Raw genomic sequence first — 23,653 nt, 5'->3', positions numbered from 1 at the left:
TTTTTTTTTTTTTAGTTTTAGGAATGAAAATTATTTAAATATCCTTCATCTTAAAACTTACAATCCATGATAAATGAGAGTATTTTTGTCTACTATAATCCGGTACACATTGTTAAAATGTACCAACTGAAAAACAGGGCGTGTTAACAAACCCATATATATATATATATATATATATATATATATATATATATATATATATATATATATATGAGTCTTCATAGTATGTAATACATCCTTGTATAAATTTTTTTAACTTCATATAACATAATGTTAAAATGAAAAATAAAAAATATGGTGTACAAATATGATCATACTTCACACTTAAAAAATATATAAGCCTTTTAAAATTTCTTTTTGTTTTCCTATGTTTTTTAATAAATCGAAGATATATAAATAAAAAAGGATAAAGAGATAAAATTATTGAGTAATTTTATAAGAACACAAATATTACAATAAGATTTACTTCAATAAAAAAAATAATAATAACACTTTTTTTTTACAAAGTAATAAAAGTCTCCACAAAAATCATCTAAAAATAAATCTAACAATACTATTTTCCATAATTTAAATAATATTATAACAATATTCAATATTTCTTAACTTTTGTTTTACATAATTTATTGTCTAGAGAATTGAATTTAAATTTTGTTTGTTTTGCATAATTTGAAGAGAAAAACGAGTTTAGATTTGCAAAATGTTTAAAGAGGTCACTTGTTATAACGATGAGAAGAGAAGTAAAAGTCATAACATAGAAAATTATTTATTTTTTCTCAATTTTTTCTCAATTTTCTTTGTAACAAAATTCATAATCAAACACATTAGAATTTGCATTTCAAAAAAATCAATTTTCATCTTTATTTTTTTTAAAGAAAATCTATCATCTTATGTGTGTTTGTTAAACAAAATTGACTTGTAAGAAAATTTTTAATTTTTCAATTAAATGAAAACAACACACAAGATCTCGAATTTTCATGATACTCACATACATAGTAGAAGAGAACTTATCTGGATCCATTGTATAGTTTCTTCCTGTCAAAAGTTCTCTCTTCTCTCACTCCTCTTTAATGCTTTCTTGATGATATAGAAGTTGCAGGATGCTTTTTTCTATCAAAACAGTTTCTATGTCTTTCTTGAGAACGATGTTTTTTCTCTTCACTTTTAAGAAACTTATCTTGTCAATAGAAGTAAAAACTTTTCCTATTTTATGATATTTAATTAACTTTAATAAAATACCAAAATGCCCTTTTGAAATGAGAAGAGAGAGATTAATTTTAATAACTCTAAAATAATCCCATCATCACATGAATCTTTACATCAAAGTTATACTTTAAATTATATGAATCAATGTTAATTACTAATATAATTTAACATTTTTCCACTTGGTTCATGTGATGACTTAAAGATCTAAAGTAAACTTTAAGTGCGCACCATTCATTAGAATTATTAAGTCATCATCCTTATATTAATTGAAATGATCACATCATGGCGGGCAAAAGTCATGATCGACAAGATTCCTTCCATGTATCACATAATCAAACCAACTCAACATAACTTTAATCAATCTTATAACTTTCATGTCTCTAAAAGAGACCTATCATGTTACCACGATCAATAATACATGTATATAACTTAATGTGGATAACAATAGAATAAAGAGAAACATAATTTTAATTGAATTCACAAGTGTCATGACAGTACAAGCATATAACTATACATATCCATATAGATAAATAACACCATCATGTTAATATTGACTTATCCATAATGCCCATACTTTCAACATAGTCAATAAAAGTTTTGGATGGTAGTCCTTTAGTTAACGGATCTGCTATCATCAAATCAGTACCAATATGCTCAATCAACACTCTATGTTTCTGCACTTCTTCTTTGACCGACAAGTATTTCAAATCCATGTGCTTAGCACCCTTTGAGTACTTGTCATTTTTAGAGAAGAAGACGACTGCGGAATTATTACAATAAATCCTTAGCGGCCTAGCAATACTGTCAATAATGCCAAGTCTCGATACAAAATTCCGCAACCACAAAGCATGAATCGTGGCCTCAAAGCATGCCACGAATTCAGCCTCCATAGTGGAAGTAGCAATGGCTGATTGTTTTGCACTTTTCCAAGAAATTGCTCCTCCAGCTAATAGATAAACATACCCAAATGTGGATTTTCTTGAATCCACACATCCAGCATAGTCTGAATCCGAGTAGCCAATCACTTCGAGATGATCTGACTTTTTGTAAGTGAGCATGTATTCTTTGGTACCTTGTAAGTACCTAAGAACTTTCTTTGCAGCTTTCCAGTGATCAATTTCGGGATTACTTTGATATGGACTTAACATTTCAACAGCAAAATTGATATCTGACCGAGTACAAGTTTGAGCATACATCAAACTCCCAACCACTGACGCATAAGGAATTGACTCCATGGCCTTTCATTCCAAATTATTCTTGGGACATTGCATTTAACTAAACTTGTCCCCTTTTTGAATTGAAACTATTCCAGGAGAACATTTTTCCATTATGAATCTCTCTAACACTTTGTTAATATAATCTTTTTGAGACAAACTTAACAATCCTTGTGATCTATCACAAAATATTTCTATTCCTGTCACATAAGATGCCTCATTCATATCTTTCATTTCAAAGTTGCCAGAGAGAAACTTCTTTACATCATGTAACATACCAATATCATTAGCAACAAGAAGAATGTCGTCAACATATAGAACCAAAATAACAAACTTACTCCCACTGACATTTATGTATATACACCGATCAACAATGTTCTCTACAAAACCATACGAAGTTATGGTATCATTAAATTTTCATATTATTCTCATATTCATTTTATATCATTTTTACCCTACATAAGGTTGCACATCTCTCATAGATAATGACAATATTAAGTTAAGAGTAATTAAGTGATGGAGATGCTCTAATAATCATGTTTTGATGGTTGATTATGTGTAATTGATGTGATGAATAAGAAAAACCCAGATAATAATAATAGTAATAATAATAATTACCACTTATCATAAATTTACATTCATACATTTCATTAACTTCAAACTAAATCATTTAAATTTAAAATAATTTCATAAATTAACATTACTAGTTATTTTTGTTTAAAATTATTTTATGCATAACTTAATATAAACCAATATTATTTTAATTGAATATAATTTCACAATTTTTTTAATTTAATATAAAATCACATGATTTTATAATAATAATAATAATAATAATAATAATAATAATAATTGATAATAGATAATAATAATAATAATAATAATAATAATAATNATAATAATAATAATAATAATAATAATAATATATAAAGTATCTATTAAATAATTCAAATTAAAATCATGTTAACATAATTTATACTAATTAAATATATATTTAAATTACATTTATCTTCAAGAATAAAAATAATGATTTAATTTTAATTATTAAAATATTATTTTAGTCTGTAGAATTTATAAAATTGTATATTTCTTTCAATATGTAAAGTTAAATTTAACTATCAATAAGAGTAATTTAATATGCATTTTTTTTTCTAGTGGAATTACACACGTGTCTTTTTTTAGATAATTACTTTAATTTATAAATGACAACTTAAATAAATGGTGATTTAAAAGAATGAAATGGTAAAATAATTATTTTAATTTAAAAAATAAATAAATTTAAATTAAGGATCGTCTAAAGGATAAAAATAGAAATGTAATTATTTTAGTTTAAAATAATGATTACTTAAAAAGAATAAAATTTGAAAGAAAATGTATACATGAAAAAAGAATTTCATTTGTAGATAGATATAAATATACAATAATTGTTCTAGTAGTATTATTTCAAACTTTATTTTTTTTTGTTTGTAAAGAATATTTGAGAGACAAAAGTAATTTAGTATACAAAGTATTATATTTTCTTAATCTTAGGATATATCAAAAGGGTTTGTCAAAAAGAGATATCATATATTCCTGTAAACTATAAATGATAAAATAATATGTCATAATTATTATAGTTAAATCTTTTAACACTTTTTAAGGATAAATGAATATACTCTAACAATTGAGGTAATTAGGTGAAAACGATTATAGTGGCAAACATGCATATTGCTTCTCAAAAAAAATTTATTAGCATATCCACTCAATTCCCTTAACTTTTAATTGTTAGGAATGTGAATGATTTTTAACATTTGATTGAACTATAGTATTACAATTATAACTTTTAACATTTTTAACATTTTTAACATTTGAATGAACTATATATATTATGTTTTTGTTCTAATTAAAATTTATGGACTATAAAGTAGGGTCTAACTTAAACATTTTGCATGAATTGAGTGTAATTATAAGATTTCTTGATATATTTATAGGCATAAGAGTGTTATGATACGGTGTCTATCATAATAAGCAGGACACGCACATACTATTTTTACTTGCTTTCCAAGTCTTTGGGTTATGTGATTTCAGTAGTTTTAATTACTATGTGTCCATGGTCAATTTCAAATGTTTTGCAAATTTTGAATGCATAACATCAAATAATAAGTATATAAAATTTTGAATACGTAATAACAAATATTATAATATCTATCAATTATTAAATTCAAATATATTAAATCTTATATAAGATAATCAACTTTAAATGGAGAGTTATAATGAATCAAACTTCTTTAGTGATCTAATCAATACTTACTTGGACACTTTCTTGAAGATAGATAAATGTTCTCTTATACATTTCATAAGAGAACTTTACGAGATTTTAATTTTAAGAAAAGACTCTTCCATTCTACTTTTCACTCTTCAAATAGAAATAATGTGATTTTTTTCATGAATCAAAATATATGATTCTTATTTTACTACATAATGTAAATAGGGTATTTTCTTGTTTTGGTGTTCGATAAAACATGTCATTTGAATTTTTATTTTATTTTTACACCTTTGTATTTTACAAATAAGAATAAAAATGTAATTTAGTAGTTTCTTTTAGTTTTCCAAATTATATATTATTTGTAGTTTTTGAATTTTTTAGAGAATTTATCATTGAGTTTTTTTTCCTTTTTTTATTTGGACAACTTTATGCTGAGCAAAGTAAGTTTAATTCTCATCTCACTTTTTCAAGTGTGGCTTATCAAGAAATTAGCATCTCTCAAACCTAAATTACCAAGAATTGAAGTAATGACAGATTGATGATTAGTTGGATTCAAGTATTCAAGTGAACGAAAAAACATGGAAACAAAGTGCACTTCATTATGTTTGGTTAAAAAATATGTGACCATTGTCTAATTGGGTGCTAATAAATTACCTAAAAAAGTCAACTTTTAGTTATTTTAAGTTTCTTGCTACCTTTACATGGACAAAAACACGAAAATGGTGAAATTTTGACTTCAAAATTATCAAAATTATGTAATTTTAAAGTCATACCAATTTGGTACGATTTTACTCTAAAGTTGTACCCTAACTTGGCAACTTTAATTCATTATAATTTGTTTAAAAAAAGAACTAATTGAAGTTGTGCTAGCTTTTGTACAATTTTAATATATTGTGATATGAACTAAAGTCGAGTTAGCTTGATATATGTTGAGATTGTTGATGGGGTAGCACAGTATTAGCTGAATCCACAATCTCTGTTATATTAGTTTTTTATGATGACAACACATTGTTAATAAAAATACATGTGTATGCATTTTGTTATATGTGTTATATGCTTATGCTTATTGTGAGATTTGTACAAGCATAGTTGTGAACATATCGTGTTAATTATTGCATACTCCTGTGTTTGAAATGTGATCATATCTGTATATGCATAATATGTGTTTTGTATTGGAAAAACCACATGCACCAAGCATATTTGTATGACTTAATCGATTACAATGATGTGTTAATCAATTAACGTCATCAGACAACTTAAGTTTTAAACTGTAGCAAACAACAAGTTTTAAATCGATTATGTTAGTGGTTAAATCGATTAAAACTCGTGTGTTTGCACAAATATTTTTCAAGTGTGCTGTGATGGATTTTGAGAAGAAAAGTTTTCAAAAATATGCTAAGTGTTCAAGCTTAACGATTACATGGATCGTATATTCAATTAAGTTTGTTAAAGTTTTGAAAATTGTTTCATTGCTTGACATAACTGTCACAACGGTCATATTTTTAAACATGTTGTCTAAGCATTTATTGCAAATCGATTACATTAATTGAGCATTTAATTAATGACTTTGACTATTGTTGGTCTGTTATAACTGTGTAATGTAATTGATTAGATTAATAGCATAATCTATTAAAACATGTTTGAATTGACTTACTCTATATATAGATGCATGATTTGAAATTCTGTAAGACAATTGTGATTAACATTTTCATATTAGTTTCATATTGAGCTTTGAAGTTTTACAGAAGTGAGAAACGCTCCAAGAAACAACAACTGTCGTGGTGTACAAGTCTTGAAGGTTTCTTGAGAAGCAAGATTGATTGATTCGTAAAGTCTAATCATCCTGCACAACAGAGGTGCTTACTGCTTGATCAGGAGCATTTGCAAACTCTGAGTGTTGTTGATTTCCCTATGGTGTATACAGGAAGAAGAACGTGGTTCTTGACTTTGAGAAAGGTCTCAAAGGGGTGACTACAGGGGATGATTGTTCTTGCTCCTAGTCTGTTTGTATTTGCCTATATTAGATTATCGAGTTAGAGAGGTGATTTACATCTTGACATTGTGGTCGCTGTAAAACCCTTGTTGTAAAAACTCAAATCTTTATAGTGCATTGGCTTCCAATTTTGGTTTGAGTGGAAGGACACTAGATGTAGGCAGATTGGCTGAACCAGTATAAAACTCAGAGTTTCAATTTTCTTAGCCCTATTTCTCTGCATTAAATCGATTATACTCTATTTGTATTCAAATACACATACTGTTACATTGCATACATTTTTACTTACGATTCAAGAAAAGTTTAAAGACTTGTAGTTTTACAAAAAAAGATTTCAAAAGCGATCATTTTTATATAACACCAATTCACCCCCCTCTTGGTATGAGAAACAAAGCATATCTTTTCTAACAATATGACTTCAATTTGTTATAACTTTTACTTTTAATTTTAATTGAAATCGTGCTAGTTTGGTACAACTTCAATGTAACAAAGTTATACCAAGCTAGCTTAACTTCAAAATTATACTATTTAGGTAATTTTGAAGACAAAATTTCACCATTTAGGTGTTTTTTCCCTTTTATGTCTTTGTTCCTTCATTGACATAAATGACTAATAATTCCATCAATTTAGGAAGATTATTCATTTACTTGTCACCTTGTTGGTCATTTCAACCTTTGTTTCTTCTTTCATTATTAAAATCGTCATTTATAACTAGACATTTCTTTCATATCATTGGTCATTAGTTCCATCTTAACATCTAATGTTTCTCATGGAGTTTCCATTTATACATACTTAATTAATTACAGTTTCATTGTTTTGAGATTCTTATTCCTCATTTGTTCATCTCTACTATAAACATTAACTTCTTATTTGGTTCTTATAGTTTTGTTTTCTTTATTGAAATAAAAATTATTTCATACCAAAGGGAAAAATGAATTATTAGTATAACAAAACATCGTATTAATAAAATAAGAAGCAAATGCTTTGGAAATGGGTGTATTCTTATTGATGTAATTTTTATAAAACATGAGAGACTAAGTAATTTTTCCATCTTTATGACAAACTCAAATCACAAGCTTTCTACATAACTTATACTCTTTAACTCCTACTTTTTTTGGAAGATGTCTTCCTTTGACGTCTCATGGTGTTTTCTTCTAAGGCGATTTCTTTTCCAGGCTCTTGGAGACCATAAATATTGTTAAAGTATCAAACAACTAATTGATAGCCTCATGGACATTCATTAACATTCATATAATTTCATTATATGGTTTTTCTTCCCATATTTTATGGTGCCTTCAAGAATGAGACCAATAGTAATATACATTTATTTTGCGATTTTGTATACAAACAATTTGTTATATTCATTTGCAAATATGGAGTAAGTAGTAAGGTGCTCACACCTTAAAGTTAAGTTATGCATTGTTAATTTTCTTTTGAATCCTTTATAACTCTAAAATGGATTTTTCATTTTATATTTTGGGTTCTTCTCTTATTACAACTTGTCAAATACTATATTGAATAATTTTAGTTAATATTTATATTTTACTCTCTAAATTTGAATGTACTCTAACAATTGAAATTAATAGATATGAAAATGATTATAGTAACAAACATGCATATTGCTTGTCAAATATATTAATTATGATACTCAACTCCCTTAACTTTTAATTGTTAGGAATGTGGATGATTTTTAACGTTTGAATGAACTATAGTATTACAATTATATATATATATATATATATATATATATATATATATATATTATGTTTTTGTTCTAATTAAAATATATGGACTAACAGGGCCTAACAAAAACATTTTGAATGAGTTGAGTGTAATTATAGGATTTCCTGACCTGATATATTTATAGGCATAAGCATCTTATAATATGGTGTCTATCATAATAAGTAGGACATGCACATACTACTTTTACTTGCTTCCTAAGTCTTTGGGTTATGTGATTTGAGTAGTTTTAATTACTATGTGTTCATGGTCAAGTTCAAATGTTTTGCAAATTTTGAGTGCATAATGAAAAATAATAGGTATAGAAAATTTTGAATAAATAATGAAAAATATTATAATATCTATCAATTATTGGATTCAAATTTATTAAATATCATATAAGACAATCAACTTTAAATAGAGTTATAATGGATCAATCTTCTTAGTGATCTAATCAATACTTATTATCAAGAAAATTGGATACTTTCTTGAAGATACATAAATGTTCTCTTAAACATTACCTAATAGAACTTTATGAGATTTTAATTTTAAGAAAAGACCCTTCCATTTCATCAACAAAAAATAATGACTTTTTTTTTTTTTTCAAGAATCAAAATATATGATTCTTATTTGACTACAGTTTAAATAAGGGTATTTTCTTGTTTTGGTGCTTGATAAAATATGTCATTTGAATTTTTATTTTATTTTCACACCTTTGTATTTTATAAATAAGTATAAAAGTGTAATTTAGTAATTTTTTAGTTTTCCAAATTATATATTATTTGTATTTTTTAATTCTTTTTGGAGAATCTATCATGGAGGTTTTTTTTTTCCTTTTTTATTTTATTTGGACAACTTAGTGCTAAACAAAGTAAATTTAATTTTCATCTCACTTTTTCAAGTGTGGCGTATCAAGAAATTAACATCTCTCAAATTTAAACTACCTAGAATTGAAGTAATATAAGATTGATGAGTAGTTGGTATCAAATGTTCGAGTGAAAGGAAGAACTTGGAAACAAAGTGCACTTTCTTATGTTTGGTTAAAAAAATGTGACCATTGTCTAGTTGGATGCTAAGAAATTTCTTAGAAAAGTCAAATTCTAGTTATTTTATCACATTGAGTTCCTTGTTTCCTTTGCAAGGACAAAAACAATAAAATGGTGTATTTTTGACTTCAAAATTATCCAAATTATGTAATCTTAAAGTTGTACCTATTTGGTATGATTTTATTTTGAAGAAGTTGTAATCCAACTAGGCAACTTTAATTCATTATAACTTTTTTTTAAAAAGAGAATTAATTGAAGTTGTGCTAGCATTGTACAATTTTAATATACTGTGATATGAACTGAAGTGGTGTTAGCTTGATATGACTTCAGTTTGTTGTAACTTTTATTTTTAATTTTAATTGAAATCATGCTAGATTAGTTTGGTACGACTTCAATGTAACAAAGTCATACCAAGGTGGCTTAACTTCAAAATTATACTATTTAGGTAATTTTGAAGACAAATTGTCCCATTTATGTGTTTTTTCCTCTTTTATTTCTTTGTTCCTTCATTGCATAAATGGCTAATGCAATTCAATCTATTTAGAAAGATTATTCATTTACTTGTCACCTTGTTGGTCATTTCAACCTATGTTTTTTCTTTCATTATTAAAATTGTCAATTATAACTAGACAATTTCTTTCATATCATTAGTCATTAATTCCATTATAACATCTCATGTTTCTCATGGAGTTTCCATTTATACATACTTAGTTAATTACATTTTTGTTGTTTTGAGGTTCTTATACCTTATTTTGTTTATTTCTACTCTAAACATGAACTTCTTATTTGGTTTTTATAGTTTTGTTTTTTTTTTGAAATAATAAATTATTTCATATCAATGCTTGGTTGCAATTGTGAAATTTTCTTAGTTTGAGTCCATTTTCTTTTTAACTGTGGTTTTTAATCTGTGTCAGTACTTAGATCATTACTGAACATCCCTAAGTTTGATTCCAATGCTTTCATAAAGTTTTAAATGTTGTATATGGATACAATTTAGTGTCTAAATGTCATTTGATTCATTGCATTAAAATCTGGATGGTTGAGTTGCTCATTTTGCTGCATAAAGATTGTTGAACTAGTCAAATTATGAAAACTTTTGATTCTACATTAAAAGCCAGTGCCAACAAGTTTGTTTTCATGAATTAAAATTGGTTATGCAAAGAAATTTTGGTTTGAAGCAACCCTACACAGTTTCACTCTCTAAACCACCAGTTTTAGTCTATAATTTTTGTGTGCAAGTGCATATTTCCAAGTTTATTGTGCAATCTGTTTTGGTGCATTCCAATAGCTCAAAACTTGCTAGCAAAAGCTTGGCCAAGTGTGTTAAATATAAAAAACAATATAGTAGAAACAAACATTGCAAAGTAAAAAGCTAAATGGCCAATGCAAGTTGAATATGAGAAACCTGGTGCACTAAATTGATTTTCTTTCAGGCAATTCATCAAACAGTTTTGAAACAATCATATTTGCCTTAAATTTCGAGTCATTGGCAGCTTGCTTTGATTTCTTGCGTTATTAATATGCTATAAAACTCTTCTTAGGATTCTGTTTGTGTGCCAACTGTTCTAAACTACCTTTTTCTTGCTTGTCTTGATTGATCTTCTTGGTTGTTTCATTACATGTAAAATCTGTTCAACTTATCTTAATTGAAGCTTTTTCTTGCTTTCATAATCTGATCTAGAGTCTGTCTTAAACTTGTCTGATATGTTGTGTTGTCCATTCTCATAGCTTTGATCTGTCCTGTCTGTTATATCTGCCCATTGCTTTAGCCTTGCCATTTATTACTTGAGAAACTGTTTCACTCTGGAATTCTGGAATTTTGAAAAAAGGTTTGAGTGCTTTGTAGTATCATAGGTGGTGGTGGTCTAAAAGACTATCCAGCCTTGAACCGACAAGGGAGAATCTCCCTTCAAAACCTTTTCATTTGTGTGTGTAAAGTTTTAAAGAAAAGCCTTAAGTGTTGTGAGTTTTGTGAGGTTGACATTAGCCTAATTTCCTTGGCATTTGAGAGAAAGAATTTGTTGTTAATCTAACTGTTTGCTAACTGGTCATTGTGCAAATTGTTTAAGCTGAGATGCAATCCATTGGACAAAGATATAAAGAGGTTTATTGAATTACATTTAATTATTGCATTTTGTTGCATTCATTTGATCAACTTTTTGCTGAATCATAGTCATTGTATTTGGATCCATCTTAATCTGCTCTTGCATTCATTTTGGAATTTAAATTGTTTGTTGAATCATTGTTATCATAATTGTTTTGAATATGATTGTTGATTTCATGGTCTGATTGAATTGCTGAAATCTGTATTGAATCCTGATTAGCACCATCACTCTTTGTTGAGATCCTCTTTCTAATTGCATTGAGAAAATAGTGTTGCAGCTTTGTTCAGACTGACTGTTGCATGATACCTAGTTGATTTGTGGTATAACTGTGCATGAATTCATCTGTGTTGAATATAGTGAAAAACTATATCTGGGATTAATATCCCTTGTATTAAATACACACATAGGGTTCTCTATTTATGATAGAAGAAATATAGGCTAAGCCCAAAATACAAAAAAGAAATAATAACAAACTAACTAAAAGATAAAAGATAAAGATAAAAGATAAATATAAAATAAAGATAATATATCTATCACTCTCCCTTAAGCTGGTGCATACAAATCGTGTGTACCAAGCTTGTTACAAATACAATCAATTCTCGGTCCCTGTAAAGACTTAGTGAAAATATCTGCTAATTGATCATTTGAATTTACGAATTCAGTCTTGATATCTCCAGATACAATCTTTTCTCGAATGAAATGACAATCAATTTCAATGTGTTTGGTCCTCTCATGAAAGACAGGATTAGAACTAATATGAAGAGCAGCCTGATTGTCACATATAAGCGTCATTTGCGTGACATCTCCAAATTGTAACTCTTTAAGCAATTGCTTAAGCCAAACAAGTTTAGAAGTGGTTGAAGCCATAGCTCTATATTTTGCTTCTGCACCAGATCTTGCCACAACACTTTGTTTCTTGCTTTTCGAAGAGATCAAGTTACCGCCAATGGAGACACAATATCCGGATGTAGATTTTCTATCAGAAGGAGATCCTGCCCAATCAGTATCAGAATAAAAAACCACTCTTGTATAGTTACTAGAACCATATAACAACCCTTTTCCAGGCGATCCTTTAATGTACTTTAATATACAAATAACTGCATTCCAATGATCTTCACATGGGGAATTAAGGAATTGGCTTACCACACTAATTGCAAAGGAAATATCAGGACGAGTAACTGTAAAATAATTCAATTTTCCATCTAGTCTTCTATATTTCTCGGGATCTGACATAGGCTCCCCCTGTTTTGGAAGAAGTTTAGTATTAGGATCCATGGGTGTGTCCATAGGTTTTGAATTCATCAACCCAGTTTCCTCCAAAATATCTAGTGCATATTTCCTTTGAAATATAACAATACCATCATTGGATTGTGCCACCTCAATACCCAAGAAATATCTAACTTTGCCAAGATCTTTGGTCTGAAAATGGTTGCAAAGGTGTTGTTTCATCTGAGAGATACCATGACTATCACTACCTGTAAGAACAATGTCATCAACATATACTATCAAGTATACAGATTCAACACTTGAGTGATGGTAAAAGACTGAATGATCTGCCTCACACCGAGTCATACCAAATTGTTGAACAACATCACTAAACTTTCCAAACCAGGCCCTAGGAGATTGTTTTAGGCCATATAAAGATTTGCGAAGACGACATACCAACCCAGAAGACTCCCCCTAAGCAACAAATCCTAGAGGTTGCTCCATATAAATCTCTTCTTGCAAATCTCCATTAAGGAATGCATTTTTGACATCCAATTGATAAAGAGACCATTGTTGAAGAGCCGCCATGGCTATAAATAAACGAATAGATGCCATCTTTGCCACTGGAGAAAAAGTATCACCATAATCCAAACCAAAAATTTAAGTGTAACCTTTGGCCACAAGATGAGCTTTGAGGCGATCAATAGTTCCATCAAGACCAACTTTGATAGCAAAAGCCCACCTGCAACCAACAACCGATTTCCCAGATGGTAATGGGACAAACTCCCAAGTTCCACTATGCTGAAGAGCACTTAGTTCATCTAACATGGCCTGACGCCAACCAGGATAGGCTAAGGCATCATTAATAGATTTTGGGATTGTCACAGAAGAAATAGAAGAAAGACAGGTATAAAAAGGTGAATACAGTCTATGATAACTTAAAGCAAGATAATGTGGAGAGGGATTACGGGTAAAACGTATACCTTTTCGAAGGGCAATTAGAAGGGTAGACTCAATTGTCGGAGCCAGAGGAGACAAGGTAGTTGGCACTTCAATTGAGTCACTTGGTGGTTGTTGAGAAACCGCTGGAGAGCTAGGCACAATTGGAGGATCACAAACAACAGGAATATTGATAATATTAGAAGGAGACCTAGGGACATACTGTAACACCCCTTCTAGGAGTGTCACAGGAAATTTTTTTTTTCAAAAGATACGTTTACATTTAAAATCACACATTTATTAATATTATACAATGAGAACGTCAAAGTTTTCAAGAGTAATTATTGGAATACAAACCAAATCATAAAAGTATATTAAAATTACAAACCACAACGTTTCATAATTTAAAATACATATTTAAAAATCCCAAAGAGTGTTTCCCCAACGTATCCTCGCACTAAACGTCTTTAGTTTTACCTGAAACATCATCTACCCCCGTATAACGACACGAGTTATACGATCATCGTAGACACACAAGTAGGGTGAGCTAATCGAATACAGAAAAGCACAAGTACAGATAAACTTACTTACAGACTTTGAATATTTAATAATATTATTAGTGTATTAATAAGATCATATTATCTCTCATCTCTTACTCGTAATAATTGGATTTATCTTGGTTCTTCTTGTTCACACACACATATAACAAAACCAGTCCCTCATATGGACCGAGGATAAGAGTCATCCTAAGCACACTGCTTATAGACATATCTCCCTGGTTCCACAAGGACTTACGAGTAAAAACATTGGTGAGTAACATCCATTCACCAAGCACAATACTCAGCACAAGTCAGAACCCTTGACGAGATATCTGAACCCTCTTGAAGGAGGAAAATTAACAGGACTCGAATCTACCTATCGCCTTACATAGGCAAAAGAAAATCATCCTTTTTAGTTACCGAGATAAATACACGACAGGACTAGTGAATCAATAAGGGTTATTCTATTAAACTCAACAATCACAACATACATCAATTTGGATTAAGTTTAAAAGAAAACATATTCAAGATGAAGTGTTGTCTACTTTGACCTTTGTTCAATGTTTTATTTGTAATTTTCTCTACAAAATTCCGAATGAGTTGATTCTTATTTTGTTGGATTCTAGACTCAAAAATCTTTCTTTTAAGACCACACTCGTAATTTTTGGAACACAGGATCAGCTGCAGTAAAAAGTTTAAAATAAACATTTTAATTACGTTTTTCAGTCTTTTCAGCAATGATCTTTATTGATTGTTTTGCTGATAACTTTTTCCACATAATTTCAATTGATATGATTATTTTTGGTTTGGACAGTGGACTCAAAGATTTTTCAAAGACTATAAATTTGTAATTTTTGAAATACTATAATAGCTGCAGTAAAATGTTAAAATTCAACATTTTACTAAGGAGTTTGTATCAATTACGAATGGAATAATTAAGAACACTTTAAAACAATTTAATTTGTTCCAAACAGACTTATGAAAGGCTTAACGAAGGGTTGCAATATTTATTTCAATGATAGGTTATGATAGATGGTTTTGAAAACTAGAACATGTTGATGTAAAAATATTGATCTGAGTAGTCTTCGTTGGAAATAATTGATTTCAATAAACAAGTATAATGGCTACTTATACAAAAGTATGGATCCAAAAGAAAGTGCAGAGAATTTCGCAGATCTAGTATGTGCCTTGAATACAGTTTATATTATTAAAGAACCATTGAATAAATCAAAAGGAAATAGACAAAATTAACAGTAAAACCGTATGAAGGAGGATCAGCTTTAATCTATGTTTTCAAAAATAATATAAAGAAAGAAAACAGATAGGAAGTAACAAGGTCGCTTTGGGATAAAATAATTGTCTTAATTCTATTAAAAAAATCAATAACGGTTTCAAGGCTCATTAAACTATTATAAATGTTTTACTACTATAAAACATAATGACTTATACGTAGCTGTAAAGTCAAAAACCAATAAAATTTACCTCATAAAATATGAAGAATCCAAAGAATGAAAGCCATGGTCCAGTACTTATTGTTATGCGTCTATCTTTTATTTTCTCTACTCAGAAGGAAGAATAGACTATGAAATCACAGACGGTCTTACAAAGTTCAGAGTGAAAGGATATCAAGATTTAGAAAGACAAGCATCATTCATTCATTCACAACTTACGGAAACCACTCAAGGTAAGCACACAGTCTATACACATTAATTTCCCTACATTCCAACATGAGTAAAAGAAATAAATCAACTCCCCTACCTCAAGTCCAGAAAGTTTTTATCGTTGCTCTAAGGTCCACTGTCACTCTTCTTGAAGGATCTATGTCCCTCCTAGACGCTCACAAAGATTTCAGATTACGTACCCTCACTTCCTCTCTTCTAATTTTTTTTTATTTTTGTTGATTTCGTTAGACTAGAGGCTGTCGTTTTATACTTGTTTTCAGCATCCTAGTGGTTTGGACGATTCTAATCAAAGAGGAATCAAGTCTCCTTTAATTTTCATTCTTTGTCTCCGTAACCACTTTTAAATTATGTGCATGTTTTGTTTCATTTCCTTGCAAGGATATAATTTTTGTTGTATGAAGCTAAATTATATGCTAGGATGGAAAGGATAAGAAGAAGATTATGTGTTGGGAAAAAGAAAAAATTATACACATGGATGATGAGAATGAGAAAACTACTTCATTCTCAACCACAAAATCTAAATTATTGGTATTTATGTGACAAGGGTATCCAATGCTATTAATTCAAAACAATTATAATAGAGGGTTTTCAGTTTTCATGATCAAACATGTACAAAGACTAAATATTTCAAAAGAAAACATGTCCAAGACAATTGCAACCTTTATTAATTGTAATTAATTTCTTAAAATATTCTAATGAAATTTTTATTAAACCTACTGTCCACTGTCTTTGCAAAAGTTACCATTCTTCAATAATTAAAGATATAGCTTCTAAAAAAATGTCAAAATTTCGTACGCATGATTTTTATTTATTATTAATATATATATATATATATATATATATATATATATATATTTTAATAAACTTCAATTTAAACTTTAAATATAAAAGTAGACGTAGTTATATTCTCAAGGCATGAACTGAATGTCTCATACATGATACCGGTAGAAAATGATTTTGAAAGGAGAATAATAACAAGACATGATCAAAAATAAATTTCGAGTACCATACCATTTTATGCAGTTTATAAAAAGAATTATCAAATTTGTGGAGACTTCTAGAGGTAAGATATATCTTTCAAATAAAATAATAATAAAACCAATTTGAATGCATATTTATGATTCATCTGCTATCGGCTATATGGTTCTTTTGAAAATTATATAAGAAATAAACTTTGTTTTCTCTTCTTTAATAATAAACCGTAGATATCAGAAAACGTAGAAATATTAAATTCCATAAGATTCATCTTTATTTGGGAAAAATTCTCTTGGAAGAAAATAAAATAGTTTATTGCATTTATTTTGGGTCTTACACATACAGAACATTATCAATGGATAAAAAAGGAAAAATTTTAACAGTTCCAACACCATGAGCTAAAACTCTAGATCCATCAACCATTGTAACAGAGGATAAAGGATTCGGAGAGGACAAAGAGGAAAACAAAGATTTGTTACTAGTAATGTGATGTGGCTCCCGAGTCAAGAACCCAAGAGTTAAAAGAAGAAGATGGACTCAGACCAATAAAAGATGTATCTGTGTGTGCTACAGATGCAGCAGATCTAGGAGGGCGAACATGTAATGCATAACACCTGTCAATCGTGTGGCCTACCTTGCCACAATGGTTACACTTGAGTCGTCCTTTTCCTGGTTTCTGAGAGTGATTGTGGTCATGACGTTGAGATGCCAACGTAGAGGAAACATATGTATCATTAATGGGTCTACTACGTACACACAAAAGAGTGGAACAAGTAGAAGTCAAAGTGGGAACAACAGGTGAACCCAAAATCTGATCACGAACATGAGAATACTCATCAGCAAGGAGCATGAAGAACTTTGACCGTTGCTCTATTTCTTTAGCAGGAGTAGAAGCAGGAGGCAATAATTTATTAAACTCATGAAAAAAGCATGAATTTTACCCATGTAATAGTCATAGAGTCCTGATGCCGAGGAGCAAGAACATTGAGAAGATCATGACAAACACCATAAAGATATTGAGTATCATTGGTGTATAATAATTTAGCGTGTTCCCAGATTTCAAAACATGTTTCGTAAGAACGAAAAATTTGTTTTAAAGATGAATGAAGGGTACCCTTGAGAGTAATGCATAACTGAGCATCAACTTTCAACCAATGGGTAACTGCAGCAGAATCAATAGTTGTCACATTCTGAGTAATATGATCAAGATACCCTTGACTCTTAAGCCAAAGTTTAACGTCTGATGCCCAAGTTGCATAATTAGTACCATCTAACTTATCAATATATAAATGTACATTGACATAGTTAGCATATATGGACAAATTAGAAGCCAAGAACAAGCAAGAGAGTACAAAACCTAGAACTCGAAAGAGGCCCAATCAACACAGCCAGGTCATGGTGAGCCCAATGAAGGTGGTCGGCGATGACAACTTCTAACTGTGACGGCGGTTGTAGTGGGCAGGATCAATGAAAAAAACCTTATGCTCTGATACCATGTTGAATATAGTAAAAAACTATATTTAGGATTAATCTCCCTTGTGTTAAATATACACATAGGGTTCTCTATTTATAATAAAAGAAATATGGACTAAGCCCAAAATACAAAAAAAAAATAATAATAAACTAACTAAAAAATAAAAGATAAAGATAAAAGATAAATATAAAATAAAGATAATATATCTAACCATCTATTTGGAGAAACTAATCTTGTGCATTCACTTATTTGACTGCAACTAATGTGGTAGTAAAAGGGTTTTGAAATAAAAACTGATTTCATGTTTCCAAAATCAGTGGCTGCATAAGTAGTGCTACGTGTTTAAAATTCTCCAGCAATTGTAGCACTGATTTTTTTTTTTGTCACATCAAAACTATATTTGAATTGGAAGCTGTCCAACCGGTTCATCATTATTCTTCCCATTTTGTTTCTGGTTTGGCAGATTGGCATATTATTTCTGGTTTTTGCAGAAGTGATTTGGTTAGATTAAGTGAGCTATTGGAAAGAAAAGGAACTTGCAGCAGTCCAGTAAAACCAGCAGCTAGAAATAGCATGAGAATAGGGGAGTTGTTTGACATAATCACTTGTGTTTGGCCGTAGCATATAATTGATTGAATATTCTATTGATTGCTATTTGATGTATCTGTGCAGTATCAGTTTGAAGCAATTCATGTCGAGCAAATAGGATTCTTTTATTGCATTAATTGTCCAAGCCGAGAGAAAGGGAGGATTCTTTATCTTGTATTTGTTTTCTCTTGCAATTTGTTAGATAAGGAACACTGACCCATACTGTGTTGTGCTCATCTGTGATTGTAGGACATTGATCAAGAAATCCCAAAGAGAATTGATTCTAGAAGCTAGAAAGGACTGGAAACTGTCAGCAGCAACAAAGTTCAGCACGTGAATTTTTCCTGCAAAGTGGACCAGAACCGTAGCAGTCACTGGAGGCACTGATGAAGAGAGTAACTAATCTTTATAGACTCATGAAAGGGTGGAGGAAGATCAAGAACAACATTGGAAAAACTTATGGAAAGGAAAATTTCACAGTGAATAATATTTCTGAAAATATAGTTTTTAACTAAACCCGGTTGATTTTGTGATATATTTAGCTGCCCTCAGTTAATGGAATACCTTTATTGTTATTCTTGTTGTATGTGTTACTCATCATTCTGATGAACATTGCTTTTGTGTTAACGTTGAAAATTATATTTACAGGAAAAGCAACCCTTTGAGCGCATTGAAGTTACACGCGATCAGGCACTGGAGATGTTTTCTGATAATAAGTTTAAGGCAAGCATAACGTACTTTGTTTGAGGCAAGCATAACGTACCTTGTGGAATAAGTAAATAACTAGCTAGTAGTCATTAATAGTGTCGTGTAGCATTATCAGCGACGCTCTAGTTCCTCTGTGCTTTGCTACATGCACACTGTGGTGTTTTTGAATTAAGGCTTACTGTGTTATTATCATTTGATTCTTCTCCCCACTTTTTGTTTTTGAATTTTTTAGGAATACTTGCATCGGCTGGAGGAGGCTAAAAAGTATAATCACCGGATTTTGGGTGTGAAGCAAGAGCTTATTCTTCATCATGAATGGAGGTATGTTGGGGCCATTAGTCTGATTGCAACATTTAGTAAGCTAATCTGACTGATATGAATTCATCTGTCTTTGTTTTTGTCAGCCCAGGAAGCTGGTTTTTTCTTCCACATGGTGCTCGTGTCTACAACAAACTCATGGACTTCATTAGAAATCAGTATAGAGACAGGGGTTATCAAGAGGTTGAGTTTTAGGCTACATCTGACCCATTGTGTTGATTTTAGAAGTCACTTTGAAGTTAAATCTAGCAAACGAACTTTAAAAACAGTGTGGAAGTTTGTCAGTTTTAGCTTAAAAACTTCTTTTAAACTATAAGCTCTGTTTCGTTGTTCCACATTGATCTGTTTAGGATGATAGGGAAAGGGAGCCTACGGTGTAATCTATTCTTTTTTAAGAAAAGGTGCTTCAGTTAAATATATTAAAGGGTTAAATATATTTTTAGTCCCTATACTTTGGGGCGATTTTGGTTTTAGTCTCTCTTTCAAACTAAGGTACAATTTAGTCTTTTAACTTTATAAAACTCTGGTTTTAGTCCTTTTTACCAAATTTTTTTAACTTTATTTGTTATTTCAAGCACGTTTCATTATAGCATTTGGATTGTTTATACTGTTTGACACATTTTTGTTTCAATATTAACTGAGAAACGGGTTTGAAATAACAAATAAAGTTAAAAAATTTTGGTAAAAAGGACTAAAACCAGAGTTTTTTAAAGTTGAAGGACTAAATTGTACCTTAGTTTGAAAGAGGGACTAAAACCAAAATTGCCCCAAAATATAAGGACTAAAAACATATTTAACCCTGTATTAAAAGCTGCTTTTCCTTTTCTTTTATATTAAAAGACTTTTTTTTACTCAAATATGTTTGACGTAGCTTCTCCTTTTATTACGAAGAAAAACCAAAAAAGATAGGCCCAACACTATTGTACTGTAGGAGTTTCTTGAAGTGACCAAAAACAATATTTTTCCATGCACTTAGTACTTATTTATTTGCAAATGGAATCAACAGGTCAAATCTCCAAATGTATTTAACATGGATCTGTGGGTGCAATCTGGTCATGCTGCAAATTATAGAGAGGATATGTTTATTTTAGAGGTATGTTTTTCCCAATATCTATAAATGCTAGCTTCTGTAAGAATGTGGGTTAGAGAGTTGAAGGACATATCTCTTTATCATGGGGGAATCTAGACGATTGAGATTTGTGTTGATGTATGTGCTCATGTAATTATTACCTTTATGAAAAATCTATGTGGCCGGGGACCATGTATTAGGGGATGTAGGAAAAGAAACTAATAGTGTTTTTGGGATTTCTATAGGATATCTCTCCTACGTATTTTAAGTTGCACAACCTGAACAGTATAAAACCCTTCCAAGAAGGCATTTTATTTACAGGCAATCGGGTTATTGACCAAAGTATTTTTTTTTTTTTTATGTGAACTAGATTGACAAACAAGAGTTTGGGTTGAAACCGATGAATTGCCCAGGATACTGTCTGATGTTTAAACACAGGGTTCGATCATACAGAGGTAATTTTCATTTAGATGGAGATTTATCTTTTCAGATGGTATCGATCTTTTATGTTTGTATGCTCACTGGTTGAGCTAGTCCAGATTTCAGTTTGAATTTAGAAAAATGCACATGAGCTCCTAGATTAAGAAAACTTCTGCAACTTGTTCTGATTTTTTGGTTTTAAAAACTAATGTTGTAAACATTTTTCCCAAACTTCAAATGAGAAGTAATGTCATCAAGCAAGTTTTATTTATTTTTTTTAAATTAAAGAATCGGTTTTAATAACAATATTCAAACAGACAATCATCTGTAGTTTCTTGTAAGGTTGATATGCTTCATGAGTTTGAGTTTATATAGTATATCTTGAAGAATTGAATTTGATTGAGCTAATTTTTTTTAAATGAAATATTATCTCAACTTTTCAATGGTTGTTCAGAACTTCCTCTCCGTTTTGCTGACTTTGGAGATTTCAGGTGAATCTTTCTTCTGTATCAGGATTGACATTAGTTTTTATGTAAGGGGGTCCACTTTTTATTGGGTTAATCCAGTAAAATTAATTTGCTGGTAAATTGAACTGGGAAATTCATTATTTTATGCTTTATTCTTTTATATATTTGCTTATACCTATTAAATGATACAAATATTGTACTGACATATCTTGTGGCAGCACCTGTATGTTTTTCATGTCTGGAAATTAACTGTCTAGTACTCTCATAGGAGTTTTTGCAACATTGGCTTTTCCTTGTTTATTCCTGAGCTTTTCTGTATCATGTCGAAACCGTTGAAGCAGTTTGATTTTGTGTTACTAAATTGTGTTCAGTCCATCACATACATTTTTAAATAAACTTCCAGTTGTAATCTGATCACAAAGTTCGAGCAATCTCCTTGAATAGTTNAATATCTTAGAGTGTGTTCGGTTTTTCAGAATTCTTTCTATTTTTACAAAATGATCATTAAAATTCCACCTTGTACAATATTTTGGAAATAGAAAACAGGGAAATATATCATATTTGTAATCATTAGCAAAGACAGGAAACATTTCTTCAATCAAATAGGCTATTGACTTTTTATTGTCTGTTTGTAATTTGTTAGGATACTTGTACTGCTATATATATTGATAGTGAAATGAAAGGGTTTGTTGGTCATGTAACTTTCTTCGACTGTAATTTTTTGGGTAAAAGATCAGATCCACCAAGCAGGATTTCACGTTGATGCGTATACAACTGATAGAAAGATTCATTCAGAGGTTAATAATGCCCAAAATGTTTTCTATACTGCCAATGAAATATTGGTTATATGATGGTATTACATTTGAAATATGGAATGACTCGCTATTTATATGGTTCATATTTTTTATACAAGCGTTTAGACAGGACATTAATTTGTTGGCAAAGAGGATTTTATATTACTGGATGTATCTTTTCTGCCCCAAGCTGTTCCCACTAATCAGCTACTGATGTGTCTATGTTACTAGATTTTGTACCTTGTACGTTACCAAAGTGTATGTATTATTCTATTGTAATATTTTAAAATCTTTTATTCGTAATGAATTTTATATTTCAACCTTAAGTAGAGTATTGTAATTCATTTAAATGCCGTCTCCCAAATGACTTGGTATCAGTTTTATAACTTATTAGGAAAATGTTTGTTTAACACTCACATTTGACACAAATTTGACACCGTCTAGGTGTCAAATTTCTATTGGGTTATTTATTTTAAATTAAAAAAGCTTTTGTAATAAACTGACGGGGGTAGAAGTGGTATAATGAAATATTGAATATGATTTTGGATTTGGCGGTTTCGTTTTCGTCTTTCACTTTTGCTGTGAACAGTTTCGTTTTCTCTCCAACAGGTCCCTTCGTCTTTCGTTTGCCACCATCTCCATTGCTGCGTTCCTTTCGTTTTATCTCAAGCAGGGGAAGGCGATCATTGAGAAGGTAAGCCCGTAGTGTCGGTATGTCGTTTTTGGTTTGGTTGGGCTTCGTCTTTGTTTCGTCATTTGCTGGCATTCTCACGTTTTGGTGTTTTGAGTTTTTGTGTATCATTTCGCTTCTCATTATAATGTTGTTGTTTAGGAGTTAATTTTATTTTTGTAAACCCTAACCAAGTATTGATATTTGGCCTCTTTGGTGTTTTGATTTTGTGTTCAGTTGGAATGGCTTCCGGAATCCCAAAGGTAAGATAAAGTTTCT

The 23,653-nt window shown here is 30.1% G+C and overlaps 1 protein-coding gene across 6 annotated transcripts; it reads left to right on the top strand.

Annotated features, from left to right (window-relative positions):
- The first annotated feature begins 15,704 nt into the window (after positions 1-15,704).
- On the top strand, positions 15,705-23,653 carry LOC106779725 (threonine--tRNA ligase, mitochondrial 1). Of its 6 annotated transcripts, none has more exons than XM_022776686.1 (10): positions 15,705-15,893; positions 19,013-19,407; positions 19,577-19,651; positions 19,869-19,957; positions 20,041-20,137; positions 20,961-21,047; positions 21,394-21,478; positions 21,898-21,934; positions 23,314-23,398; positions 23,612-23,653. In XM_022776686.1, the coding sequence occupies exons 2-10, from the start codon at positions 19,315-19,317 to the stop codon at positions 23,639-23,641; spliced, it is 678 nt and encodes a 225-aa protein (XP_022632407.1). In that variant the 5' UTR covers positions 15,705-15,893; positions 19,013-19,314; the 3' UTR covers positions 23,642-23,653. The 6 variants fall into 6 exon arrangements, with proteins under 6 accessions (XP_022632407.1, XP_022632406.1, XP_022632405.1 ...); XM_022776685.1 differs by having other exon boundaries at positions 18,832-19,407; XM_022776684.1 differs by having other exon boundaries at positions 18,804-19,407.

The sequence above is a fragment of the Vigna radiata genome, unplaced genomic scaffold (assembly GCF_000741045.1).
Source record: "Vigna radiata var. radiata cultivar VC1973A unplaced genomic scaffold, Vradiata_ver6 scaffold_160, whole genome shotgun sequence".
Classification (NCBI taxonomy): domain Eukaryota; kingdom Viridiplantae; phylum Streptophyta; class Magnoliopsida; order Fabales; family Fabaceae; genus Vigna; species Vigna radiata.
This window is presented reverse-complemented; position numbering and strand designations above follow the sequence as displayed.

Excerpts from the sequence above, each read along its gene's own strand:
- LOC106779725 (XM_022776686.1), top strand. The coding sequence starts at position 19,315 with ATGAAGAGAGTAACTAATCTTTATAGACTCATGAAAGGGTGGAGGAAG. Across the intron at positions 19,958-20,040 it reads ATTCTTCATCATGAATGGAG|CCCAGGAAGCTGGTTTTTTC; the intron begins GTATGTTGGGGC and ends TGTTTTTGTCAG. Across the intron at positions 21,048-21,393 it reads AGGATATGTTTATTTTAGAG|ATTGACAAACAAGAGTTTGG; the intron begins GTATGTTTTTCC and ends TATGTGAACTAG.